Source organism: Arvicola amphibius, chromosome 5, assembly GCF_903992535.2.
Source record: "Arvicola amphibius chromosome 5, mArvAmp1.2, whole genome shotgun sequence".
Taxonomy (NCBI): Eukaryota; Metazoa; Chordata; class Mammalia; order Rodentia; family Cricetidae; genus Arvicola; species Arvicola amphibius.
The window spans coordinates 45,132,182-45,144,921 of record NC_052051.1 but is presented as its reverse complement, the minus strand read 5'-3'; the positions used below and the strand labels follow the sequence as shown (position 1 = coordinate 45,144,921).

General features: G+C 54.3%; 1 protein-coding gene across 3 annotated transcripts; it reads right to left on the bottom strand.

The window, feature by feature from the left end:
* Positions 1-1,848: 1,848 nt before the first annotated feature.
* On the bottom strand, positions 1,849-12,307 carry Lzts3 (leucine zipper tumor suppressor family member 3). 3 transcript variants are annotated; one of them, XM_038331608.2, is made up of 5 exons: positions 12,187-12,307; positions 6,960-7,122; positions 5,969-6,445; positions 4,755-5,609; positions 1,849-4,423 (listed from the first exon to the last, which is right to left on the bottom strand). In XM_038331608.2, exons 2-5 carry the CDS (start codon positions 7,029-7,031, stop codon positions 3,725-3,727), a joined length of 2,103 nt encoding a protein of 700 aa, XP_038187536.1. In that variant the 5' UTR covers positions 7,032-7,122; positions 12,187-12,307; the 3' UTR covers positions 1,849-3,724. The 3 variants fall into 3 exon arrangements, with proteins under 3 accessions (XP_038187536.1, XP_038187539.1, XP_038187538.1); XM_038331611.2 differs by having other exon boundaries at positions 4,818-5,609; XM_038331610.2 differs by having other exon boundaries at positions 12,191-12,276.
* Between the last annotated feature and the right edge of the window lie 433 nt (positions 12,308-12,740).

Sequence of the window (12,740 nt, the reverse complement as noted above, 5' to 3'; positions counted from 1 at the left end):
CAGCTGTGTCCTTTCCTTTTTCCTTCTCCTACCTGATTACAACCTGCCTGCAAACCCAGGGGGAGAAATCCCATACCCAGGGGCAAAATCTTGATTGCTCCAGGGCAGCCACAATAGTCCAGGTTCTCTTTGCCAAGAACTGTTTCCTAGTCTCCTCTGAAGTGGGAGGAGCTTCTGGCCCAGCTCTAGCCAACAGGACTGGAAGGGAAGAGCTATGGCAGGGCTCTGGGACCTTTTCTTGGTGTGCGTCTGTAGGCCAGTGGGCACCATCAGGTGTCTTTCTCAATCCCTTTCCATCGCACTTTTCGAGGTAGTGTTTTTCACTAAAACTGGAGCTCGGGCTTCAGATTCAGCTATACAGACGAGCCCTGAACTCCAGGGACCCACCTGCATTCTGGTGGCCCCTGTGCTGGGGTTAGACAGAGACCGGGCCTCAGGGCTTGCTTTTATGTGGGTGCTGAAAACGGAAACTCAGGTTCACATGTATGGCAGGCACTTTTTCTTTTTTTCTTTCTTTCTTTTCTTCTTTCTTTGTTTATTTTTGAGACAGGGTCTCACTATATAGCCCCAGCTGTTCTGGAACTTACTGTGTAGACCAGGCTGGCTGCCAACTCAGAGATCTGCCTGCCTCTGTCTCCTAAGTGCTGTGATTAAAGGCCTGTGCCACCACATTCAGCCTCAGAAAAACTTCAATCCCCACCTCTAGGGTTTCTCTGTGTAACAAATAGCCCTTGGTGTCCTGGAACTAGCTCTGTAGACTAGGCTGGCAGTGAACTCACAGAGATCCACTGGCCTCTGCCTCCCAAGTGCTGGGATCAAAGGCGTGTGCCACCACCGCTTGGCTCCAAAAACCTTTTATATCACGATAAAGTGGTACAAACCAAACTCATCAGAGAGCTATGTCGCTCTGTGGTAGAGGAAACAAGGTAGGATCAGGGGGAAGATGAAAAATTTGGACTCTGGAGTAGTGATTCTCAATCTTCCTAACACTGTAACCCTTCCCTACAGCTCCTCATGTTGTGGTGACCCCAACCAGTAAAATATATTTGTTGATAGTTCATAACTATAATTTTGCTGGTATGAATCAATGCAAACATCTGATATGCCACTCTATGTTTGACCCCAAGAGGCCGCAACCCACAGGTGGAGAATCATTGCTGTATCTCCACAAGGAGATGTCTGTGACACCTATATCTAGAGGTATGGAGTGAAGGAAAAATAAGCCACTCTTTATAAGTATAAATCTAGGCTAGGCAGTGGTGATGCATGCCTTTAATCCCAGCATTTGGGAGGCCGAGGAATGCAGATCTCTGAGTTTGAGGCCAGACTGGTTTACAGAGTGAGTTCCAGGGAAGTGTAAATCCTAGTTGTGATGTTTACAGAAAACTAATTTTTTACTGTGAGGCTTTGGGAAGACGGAAGGAACTACCATAAAGGACAGGTCACCTCTTACAGCATACACGGGTCTTTTTGCCATTAACTAAAAACTGATTCTGTGATTCTAGGGTACTCACTGTGAGGTGTTTTAAGTGGCTGCAGGCGGTACTTAGCTATCCTGTATCACCTGCTTTCCGGACAGCAGCCCAGTGCACAGGTCCTGACCTAGAGCCAGCTGGTAACACAGCTAACAGCCTGATCTGAAGAGGAAGTTGTTGTCTCCCCCACCCCACCCCCGCCCATTGGTAGGAAAGGTAGAACCTCGACTCCTGGACAAACATGGAAGACTTAAGCTTTGAGCCAATCTCCTCGCATAGCACAATGAGTTCTCTGGAGAATGTTTGTTCCAGCTTTGCCTACACCCCCAAACCTTACCTCCCATACTTGCAAAAATACAAGCTGGCCACAGAATGCCATTTAAGAGGCTTTCTCCATTTTATTTCTTTGGGAAAATGAAAAGTCTTTCCATCACATATGGTAGATATATATATTTATATATTTATATATTTATATATAATTTATTTTGTGGTTGGACATTCCAAAGCTGTTCATATTTTTTCTCTCCCCCCATCTCTGTTTTGTTTTTGTGTTAATGCCTTCTCCCAGTCCCTGTGAACCGAGCCCAGGGCCTGGAGCAGGTACGGTGAGGGATTAGAGGAATGGGCAGTGCTTGCCAGAGTGGCCTCCAATCAAGGTCAAAAACCCATTGAGGACCACTCCGAAGGAGCTGTGCCGAGGGTTGGAGGGCACAAGAGGGCACTCCTGCTTTTTTGGGGGGTGCACAGCTCGTTAAACAGTCACCAGTCATGGAGGAGGCTGGTCAGGGCTTGGGGGACTTTCTCACAGTAGTTACCAACCCTCTCCATCCAGTCCCCAAAATTCCATCTTGGGGCTGGAAGAGGGAGTGAAAAAGAGAAATACAAGGACTGAGGGCCAAGTCTCCTCTGATTGTTATTGCTGGTGAATTGGAAATTTACTTTCTTAAAAGAGAAATTAGAATTTCCCTGCCTGTCTTGGGGGGGATAGACTCTGAGAGATCCTAGATAAGGAAGCAACGCTGACTGTCCCAGCCCATACCAGTCATCCCTGCCCGGACAAATGGGCCAACTCAAAGTCTGGCAAACAGCCAAAGGGTCAGTGATCCTCAAAGGTTAGCCTTGTTCTTCTGGGGGCAGTCACATCCAACCCTGACTGGCCCCTCAAAACAAGGGGCCAGGGCTCAGACTTGGGCCATTGGAGCTGGGGAGTGAGCAGTGCACCAAAAGTCAAGCAGAGCTCTCTGCTGGGAGCAAAGGTGAGACTTGGAAGAAAGGCAGCTTGGGAGGATGATGTGAGCGTGAGAGCAGGAGGCTGGGGGAGACAGTGAGGGAAAACACAGGAAGACATCAGACATCCAGCTGACCTCAGATTGGGGCAAACAGAATACCTAAGAGGCAGGTCGCACTTCATAGCTATAATTAGAGCTGACCAGTGACCCTGGGTATGGTGGGGGTCAACGAAGCAGCAGGGGATATATAGCCTTGTAGGATCCTGGCCAGAGGGTGAGGGTGGGGCTGAGAAGCCTCCAGGTGACCCTTTCCAAGAAAAGGAAGGCAGATCTCCCCTGGGTACTGAGCTTCCAGCCCCAACTCTCACCTCCCTCAATATACACAGAGGGACACATGCTCAGGACTAGTCCAGGCTCTAAGGCCTGAGCCAAAGATACCTTGCTGGGGAGGGGTTGGGCAGGTAGCCCTCTCAACCACAGGCAGGCCATCTGCTCCCACTTCTGCTAATCTGCCTGGGGAAGGAAAGCACTACATGAAGGAGAGAGACCAGGAACCTAGGGTCTGTCAGCATTGATAGACGCACGCAGGCTCCTTCAGGCTGTGTGGCCTAGGAGGAGAGCACAGACAGTAGCATTGGACACGAGGTGACCAGCAGCGGTGGCCCAAGATCCGGGAAGGGGGCTGGGGTACTTACTGGCAACGCAAGCCTGCTGCCTCCATCTCCAACAAGAGGCTTCCCAGAAGAGGAGCATGCTCCCCGCACTTGGAATCGCACCCCCATGCACTCTGCCCTCCCCCACGTTCTCCTTGGCAGGAGGGTCTCGAGTGGCTACCCACAAAGGCAGTGCTAGAGCTGCATGGACTGAGGATAAGGGGGCTGGTCACAGCTGCTTTGAGAACCTCTTTGGTCTGGGGATATGCAGCGCACATGGGGAAAGGAAATGGATGGAAGGGGACATTGGTGACTCCAACCTTCAGACAGGGCACTTGTCAGAAGGTTGTGCACGCAGATAAGAGAATCAGATTTCTGTGGACTCGATGCGCTCGAGGCGGGAGGGGGTCCAGGCTTTCTTCTCCTCACCATGCTGGGGTGTAGGCGTGCTGGCACCCCCCGCTGCCCCACGCTCCCGAAGTCGCCGCTCCAGCTGCTGGTTGCGCTGGTACATCTCCACATAACTCAGCTGGAGCTGCTTCTGGTACTCAATGACCTTCTCCTTCTCCTCCAACCACACCCGGCGCTCCTCTGCAAAGCTGGCACCCTGGCGCTCCCGGGCACGCCGCTCAGCAGCCAGCTCAGCCTGCAGTCTCCCCACCTCCCTGCGCAGGGCCCGTGTCCCACTGTCTCCCGCAGCATCCACCTCCCCATCCACAGAGCCCAGGGAAGCTGCTGCTGCCACCCCAGCCTGGCGGCGCATCTTGGCCTCATCGCTCTCACAGGAGGCCAGGGCTTCCTGTGGCTCGGCCAGGTCCACAGGGGTCAGTGCAGGCTTGAGGCAGGCAGGAGGCAGCTCGCCTTCACTCAGCTCCAGGCTGGCCTGTTTGCTGCCAAAGGAGTCCCTCAGGCTGAGCAGTTGTTCCTCCTTCTCCCGGAGTGAGGCCCTACCCTCCCGAAGTTGTGAGCGCAGTCCCACGATCTCGCTCAACTTCTGCGACACATCAGCCTGGGAGTCCTTCAGTTGCTGCTTCAGGAGGGAAATCTCGCCGGCCTTCTGGCACACCTGGACAGGGACAGGCGGAAGCAGAACCAAGGTAAAGGCAGAGCAGACGGAGTAAAGGCTCATCTCAACCCAGCTCCCGCTCCAGGGGCACCGAGCCTCTGCGGGACTCAGGCTCAGACCCACAGGGGGCTTCCGCCTTACTCGGGACATTAGTGACTCCTCTGCTACAGCCCAAGGGCAGCTTCTGTTCTCAGGGTCACTCTGAACTGGTCCCCTTCCCTGTCACAACTCCCCCCCACTATACAGTAGTAAGCTGCGGCTCTGAGGTCTCCAGAGGAAGAGGAGTTGAAAGGGCGCCAGAGAGGAAAGATCTAAGCCCCCCAGCCCGCACCTCCCACTTAGTTTCCTCCATCCGGGGCAGGAAGTCGGCCTGCTCCTTCTGGCAGGCGGCCACCTTGTCCTCTAGCTCTTCCCGTTGCCTCATCAGCTGGGCTGCCTCCTCCTGCAGCTGCTTCTTGTCCTGCTGTAGCCGCAGCACCTGCAGCTGTAGGCCCTGCTGGGCGCGCTGGGCACGGCGGGCCACCTGCTGCAGCTTCCCACTGCAGCCTTGCCGGAGCTCAGCTAGCTCCCGCTCCCATGCCTTCTGCCGCTCCTCCAACACCTGGGCCACCGCGGCCTCACTCTGCTCCAGGCTGCGCCGCAGAGCCGCCACCTCCTGCTCCTTCTCCCACAGCCGCTCCTCCAGTTCCTGGATCAGTGCGCTGGGCGAGGGTGGTGAACAGGCTGCAAACGGCAGGCCCCCGCTTCCACCCTCCCCAGATCCCAGGTGGCCTGACCGCCCCATGGACGATGATGACCCACTCTTACTGGAGGCCCGCCCACTGTCAGAGGTCCCCAGATCTTGGTAGCCTGACCCTCCACCGCTGCTGCCACTACTGTAGCCCGCCGTGCCAATGCGGTTGATATGGCTGGTGGAAGCACTGAGAGGCGCCAGATGTTGGCTGTAGCTGGAACTATAGGTAGGCAAGCTGGTGAGTGAGTTCCGGCCTGAGTCTGAGAGGCCACCCCCACTCCCACCCGCTGGTGTCATGGTCCGAGACTTGTCCAGTCCGCCCTTGAGGCCAGCAGGGCCCTGGCGTCCCTCGGGGGTCCCATTGGTCTGTGGAGGACACAAGTTCTGCATGGAATGAAAGTTCTTGGGTACAACAGGCTTGAAGGCTGATGGCCGAACTAGTGGCTCTGAGCACTGCATAGAAGGAAGAGGGGAAGAGGCATCAGATTGAGATCTTATCCTTGGCCCCTCCTCTTCCTTATGTCCAAGACTTGTTCAAGAACCCCCTTCTGCCCCAATTATATCTCCAAACCGAATCTCCCCTAAGGCTCCACCTCTAGTCTCTCCCACAAGCCATCGCTGTCCTGAATCCACACATGAGATTCGGCCCCGGGATTGCACGCCACAACTCCCCATAATGGTTTTCCTCCCGGTTCCCATGATTCCCCCTGAGAAGTCCCACCTTAACCTCCTGTCTTGGTTACCCACCACCACCACCACCACAACCACCACTCTAAACTAGGCTATGAGGCTCTCAGGACCTGGGGACTAACCTGGTCTAGCTTGCCAGAGGTGGTCAGGAGCTTGGGTGGGTGATTGGGTTCACGATACTGTGGTGGAGCTTTGTCGCTGCCCCCACTGCTGCTGCTGCCCCCACTGCTTCCCACCACGTTACCACAGACGTCTGTGTGGTCACTGCCCCGCAGCTCGCCATTGAGGTAGAGAGAGTTGGCGAGAACCTTGTCCTCTGATGGGTAGCGGCCAGGTCTCTCCCTGCTGGCGCCACTACCACTGCTTCTTGGACCAGGGAAACTGCCCTGGCTGCCCCCACCCCCTGTTCGAGTGCCCACGCTTTTCATAGAGAACTCCTGGGCATGGGGCACCCCACTACCCACACTGCCCATGGTCAGGCGTGGATCTGGAGGTCCAAGCTCAGAAGGCCGGGGGGCAAAGGCCAAGAGAGGATCCCTCCCTGGATCAGCACGCACAGGTAATGTCTCCAGCTTCGCCATGGCTAAGCCAGACGGGCACTGTGGGCACAAGTGGGAAGGTAGAGAGGTCAGAATTCACCCCCAGCCCCAAGCAAGTCATCCCGGGCCCCACTCTGTTTCTCTGTGTTCCTTTCAATGGACACCAGAGTAACCAGGCTTCCAAGATGAAGGAACAGCTGCCATTGTCCCAAGGCATCACCAGGCACATGCCTTCTCAGCTGGGCTCACTCCTTAGTCCCACTCCACCCACAAGCCTCTCAGACTCAGTGACTTCCCTGCGCTGCAATTCCCAGAGTTTAGTTTTCACTAAATTTCCCCCGGGTCATGATTCCTATATTCCAGCTTCCTGGACTGGGAAGATAGGATTGGTTTAGGAAAGTAGCACTTGAATCCAGTAGGGGACCTCAGAGGTTGAAGGAGAGACACAATAACCCCCCCCCCCCACACACACACACACACAAAAAAAAGCTGACAGTGCAGGTCTTTCCCAGCCCCCTGATCTAAGGTGGTAAACAAGGTGAAAGCTAACTACAAGGGAGACTTCTCTCCTTACCTTTCCAAAGAGGTGGGGGGCAGGCGGGTCCTCAAGCTTGGGACCCTCCGAGGCCGAGTCTGCAGGGGCCATGTGGCTCACTTTGGAAATCCGGGCTAAGCCCGAACCAGCTGCATGACTTTGGACTAGCCGACGAAGCCATCCCGCACTACAGTTTTCTCCTCTGTGAAATGGGAAGAATTAAAAATCGAGCTGCCGCGCGCCAGGCTCCTGGAGGCAGCAGGCAAGGGAAAAAAGCCCAGTCTCGGAGTTGGGTGGGCGGAGCTGCCGCTGCGGCCTGCGCCAAGGTCGCTGGTGGGCGCAGCCGTAGTTCCGCAGACCGACGTTCACAGGCTGCAGGCTGCAGCAGGTGGCAAGGGAGCCTTCCCGGAGGTTTTCCTAACTTGGCCTCGTGGGAGCCTGGCCCTAGAGTGCCCCACTCTCTGAGATCAGTACTCCACAGCAGTCCCTAAACTGGCAGAGACTCGGGCAGGGACGCAGCAGCACCAAAACACCAGCAGCCAGCTCCTCCCCCCTCTGGCTTTTCCCACAGGTGGGTGAAGGAGGGGCGGGACTTGTGCAACCAGCGATGATGACCCCTGAGGATGCCCTGCCTGCTGAACCCTGCTAAGAATGCAGTACCACCAGGAAGAGTTCTTGGATTAGCCATTCCTCCACACCCCCCTTTCCCTTTGGACCTTGACCCCGTTCAGTTGACCATGAAGTCCTTTGAGCCAGTTCTGTTGGGTGTGCTCTCTCCCACAGAAGGGGGAGCAAGGCCCTGCTCAAAGAGGCCTAGCTTGCTTCCTGGTTCTTTTGTCTCAAGTCAGCACCTTGGAACACCTGTCCCGGAAATCTGTATAATACAGGTGGGCAGGAATCCCAGGCCAATCCTGGCCACTGGCATGAGGCTCTAATAGTTCAAATACGTGTGCCAGTTCTGAAAGACGGATGCTCTTCAGGCCTGTAGACCCCAGAACCATGCAGGGCACCCTTTCTCCCTATTAAAATTAAGAGGTCCGTGAATAATGCTTCTACTCAGATGCCTAAATCTAATGCTGCATCCTTCCTGTCAGCCTCCAACTGCCAACAGGGAGGCTGCCAACACATGTGCCCTTCAATTTCTTCTAGCCACAATACACACTGTGGCTCTAGGTAGTGGGTACATTCCCCAGCAAACTGGTCATTGGCATTGCAGAAATGTATTCAGTGCCTATCCCCACAGTTATGGAAATAGCACAGTTGCCACCCTCCTCCTTTGGGCCGTTCTGTGCCCACGTGCAGCCTGACAGTGGGCATGGGACGCACCCAGGGAAACACTGAAGTGCAGGTGTGCCACCCAAGAGTGAGGTCTCTTTTGCCTTACGCTAGTTCCTGCGGTTTCCACTTGGGAGACACTCTAGCCCACTAGCCCTCAACCCTGAAAGCCCCTCCTACCCTGAGCATCGCCCCCTCGCTTGCTTATCCTCACTGAGTTCAATGTAGGGGATAGCTGGGACTGGCAGGGTGAAGCCGAGAGGGAGGCCCGGGCATGGTTACAGGAAGAACTGGCAAATCCTCAAGCAGCTGGAGCTCAGGTGGAGGGAACATGAGAAGAGGCTAGGGCACCCGTGTGGGTGTGACATCATTAACATGACAGGGAAAGATTGCTTAGGAGAAATGGGTGTTTCTGAGAAGACCCAAAGATACCTCTTACAGGGTGGAAAGGCTGAGATTGTTAGCATCTGAGAGTGGTGTGGGTGGGCCTAGCAGCAAACAAGGGTGGTAGAGCCCCATAAGCCTGGGAGGTAGTATGGGAGCAAGAAAGAGTCCAAGAGACCCTGTGCCTGGAAGCCAACATAGGGAGGGGGTTCAAAACAGCCAGCCTGGAGGCCCAGGCCCATAGTCTCGTCTACTCAGGATTCTGAAGCAAAGATTACAAACTCAAGGCCAGCCTGAGCAATGGAGAGAGACCCTGTCTTAAAAACGAAAAAAGTGATCAGTGATCGACTACTTCCCTAGCAAGTGAAGACCCTAGATTCAGTTCCTAGTACAAAAAAAAAAAAAAATCAAAAAGAGGATGAGAAGGAAGAAAGGCAGGCGGGGGAGCAGCAGGGCAGCCCGAGCTACTTGGGGGGGAGTCACTTGAGCCCAGAAGTTTGATGCAACTCTGAGAACCAAGAGATTTCATCTTAAAAAAAAAAAAAAACAAAGAAATAAAACAAAATGAGAGAGACAGAGAGGGAGGGAGGGGAACGAATACAAGGACAGTTTCTAGTGTTGAAAAGAAAAAGGGTCCAGAAGGGGAAACTGGAACTGAAGAGTGTGGCCTGGATTTAGCAGCTGAAAACCTCATCGGGGTCCACGTCAGAGCGGCCTTGGGAAAGCGGTGCAAACACACCCAGACAGACCACAGGGGTGGAAAGGCCTGAGCAGACAGCTGAGGTCAGAGCGGGACTGGAGAGATGATGGCGCAGTGGCTAAGGGCATCCTCTGCTCTTCCAGGGGACCCAGCTTCAATTTCCGGTACCCACACGGCAGCTCACAGCTGTCTGTGACAGAGTCACACCCTCACACAGACATACACTTGGGCAAAACACCAGTGTACATAAAATACAAAAATAAAGTAGCTGGGCGATGGTGGCACAGGCCTTTAATCCCAGCACTCAGGAGTACAAGGCCAGCCTGGTCTACCAAGTGAGTTCCAGGACAGGCTGCAAAACTACAGAGAAACCTTGTCTTGAAAAAGAAAAAGAAATAGAAAAAGAGAGAAAGAGAAGTAAAAAAAAAAGAGAGACTTGTTGGAGAAGAAGAGGACAGAGAGGCCTTCACTTAAGAAAGTTTGGAATCAAAGGCCTTTCCCTTTTTCTTTTAAAATTAACCCCAAAAGCTTGGCATGGTGGCATGGAGGCAGAGGCAGGAGGATCAAGAGTTCAAGGCCTGCCTTGAATACATATTGAGTTTGAGCCCAGTCCAGGCTTCATTAGATCTTGATGATAATAATAATAATAATAATAATAATAATAATAATAATAATAAAAACAGGCTGGGAGCTTCTCAGTAAGAGAACCTGCTGATGAGTATAAGGACCTGAGTTTAAATCCCCAGCAGCCACACAAAAAGCCAGGTGTGACTGTGCAGTGCCTGGAACCCCACCACTGACGGAGGAATGCCGAGATTTGCTCGCTGCCAGCCTAACTCTTGGTTCAGTGAGAGACCCCATCTCAAGGGAATGAGGCAGAGTGATGGGGCAGGACACCCACCATTCCTCTCTGAGTGCACTAATGCTTCACCAAAAAAACAAGTTTTGATAGGAATTTAAAATTTGATAGAAACAGTGAAGGCAGACGCTGCTAGTGAGAGGCAGGCAGAGGACCAGCAAGGGAGCTGCACTAGAGGCTGGGGTGGAGGAGGCGCAAACTACAGGAGCCACTATGTTGATTCTGAGTGACAGGAAACAAGTAATGAATGCTTGGGAAGATGTTTTATAAATAACTGCGAAGTGCACGCCTTTCTGGAACCCAAGGAAGGAGGACCAGAGCACAGTCTGGAGGTGGTCATGGGCCGCTCCACCTCACTCTTCCTCTAGAGTGGATCCTTGTCAGACTCAGACGCTTAGGGTCCTCGACGTTGTCCAGAGCCCAGAGCCCCGAGCCCTGAGCCCCTCTTCTCTTGCTTACATGAGGGCTGCTCTGGAGTCAACCAGCAGGCAATTCCCATAGAGTTCCTTGTCACGACTCTAACCTGTCCTAGTCAACCCTTTGGAACTACTCCCTGTCCCTTGCCTCTTCCAACCGTGAGCTCCTGCAAGTTCTTTTTCTCTGGTAGAGAGCTGGGAGGACAAGGAGTGGAATATAGTTCCCTGGTAAGTAGAAACTAAGGGGAGAGGAAGGGCTGAGCTCCCTCTGTAGACCAGGCCCCTGGACTGGCCTAGGTAGCTGTCATCTGCAAGGGCGGTTGAACAGCATCACTCTGGGGTGATAGCTGGTGCCTGTGCCTGTCTCTGTTTCTGTTCCATCAACCCTCAGTGCCTGTGATATTATTACTAGTGCTCAAAGGGGCCAAGAGAACACTGGCTAAACCCTTCCCTAAACAGGGTGCTTGAGTTCCTGCAGCATCCGCTCCAGGTGTAAATCACAGCTCAACTGATTAGGAGGGGAACCTCATGCAGACCGTTCCACCTCGGATTCTCACACCTACCTTACAGCAATTTGAAGAAGGGAACATATAATGTGTCAAATGTTGGTGTTCTTTCTGGCACCCACAAGCAAACAGAGCTTGTAGCAGAGTCCCTACGGCCTCTCTTAACAGCCATTCTGTATTCCTCCCGACATGAGCGATTCCCTCCACACACAACCCATTCTCAGCTCTCTGCCCAGGCTATATTCTCCTGGAACCGGTCCAAATACCGCTTTTCAACAGAGCATCCTTGATACCCCAGGGGTCTTGGAGCACTTAGCTCAGGATGCCCCAAGGAGGTTGCACTGTGTAGCTTCCCCATCGGAAGCCTGTGTTACCTCAGAGCGTAAAAGATGTTTTTAGGGGGTCTCTGGGCCCTAACATCAAGAAAATGCAAGGCAAATGCATGTGGGAATGTTGGTTATGAGCAATGCAAGTAGGAAATGAATTCAGACAGAGAAACCAGGAAGGGCTTCCAGGAAGGATTAAGGGAAGGGATTCACGGGGCAGAACTTCTTGGTTGGGATGTATGAGAAGAGATTCATCTTTCCTTGGAAACGTGGGCACCTGCAGGGGAAGAGGCCCATCCCCTGGATTCCGGGTCTGATGAAACCAGTGCTTAAGGGCTGAGAGTACCGACAGCACACTCCCACCCACCCGCTTACACAGGAGCCTGCCTCTGCTGTGCATGTGTGTCAGATGGGGGGGGGGGTGTCGCCATCTACTAGCACATAGACCCCAGCCACAAATCCTCTGCAAAGGTGCCACAGAGGTCTCTGCGGTTGGAGAAATTCCACCCAAACCTCTTTCGGTCCACACCAACGCGCGTGGCCCCCGGGGGGGGGCGGGGTGCAGAGAGAAGAGGTGACATAATCCGGGCCGCACCCCCTCCGGCCGCCACCCCCCTCCCGTCGCCGGGTGAAGCGTCCATGACATCATCGGCCTCATCCCCCCCCAACTCCCGGTACCCTAGCAGCGGGACGCGCCCCCTCCCCAGCTTCCCTCCGGCTAAAAGCGGTACGCGATGCAGCGGGCATGGTGACCTGAGGGAGAACCTGGAGGGCCGCCCCGGCAGGCCTGTATCACTTACTCACTGCCTCAGAGTCCGGCGCAGAGGCTCAGACACCAGCGACAGCTGCCCCGCTCTCTGGCGCAGCCCGAAGCCCGCCCCGCTGGGCGCGCGGCGCGGCCGGGCTCTGCTCTTGGCCCCTCCCGCCCCTCGCCCGCCCCGCCCACCAGCGGCTGCGGCAAACGCGGGCCCGCCTCCCAACCACGCCCCCTGGAACCGCCAATCCTGGACGGGGGCGGGACTCAGTGCCTTAACCCCTTTGGTTGCTGAGCGGTGGCCCGCCTGCCCCACAGGCTGGGTGGCACAGTTACTCGGCAGCAGTCCCTTTTAAACTCTGAACCAGCCGGGTGGTGGTGTGCACGCCTTAATTCCAGCACTCGGGAGGCAGAGGCAGTTGGATCTCTGTGAGTTCGAGGTCAGCCTGGTCTACAAGAGCTAGTTTCAGGACAGCTAGGACTGTTATACAGAGAAACCCTGCCAAGAAAAACAAAAACACTGTACCAAATTTTGGGGGTCAGCCCCCAGTTTCTGCTCTCCGAACCCTTTTGTTTGGGGACACCCACTTGGATTTAACT

Coding starts and splice junctions, on each gene's coding strand:
- Lzts3 (XM_038331608.2), bottom strand. CDS start 7,031: ATGGCCCCTGCAGACTCGGCCTCGGAGGGTCCCAAGCTTGAGGACCCG. Junction 6,446..6,959: donor CCCCCCACCTCTTTGGAAAG/GTAAGGAGAGAA, acceptor TTGTGCCCACAG/TGCCCGTCTGGCTTAGCCAT. Junction 4,424..4,754: donor TGGAGGAAACTAAGTGGGAG/GTGCGGGCTGGG, acceptor GTCCCTGTCCAG/GTGTGCCAGAAGGCCGGCGA.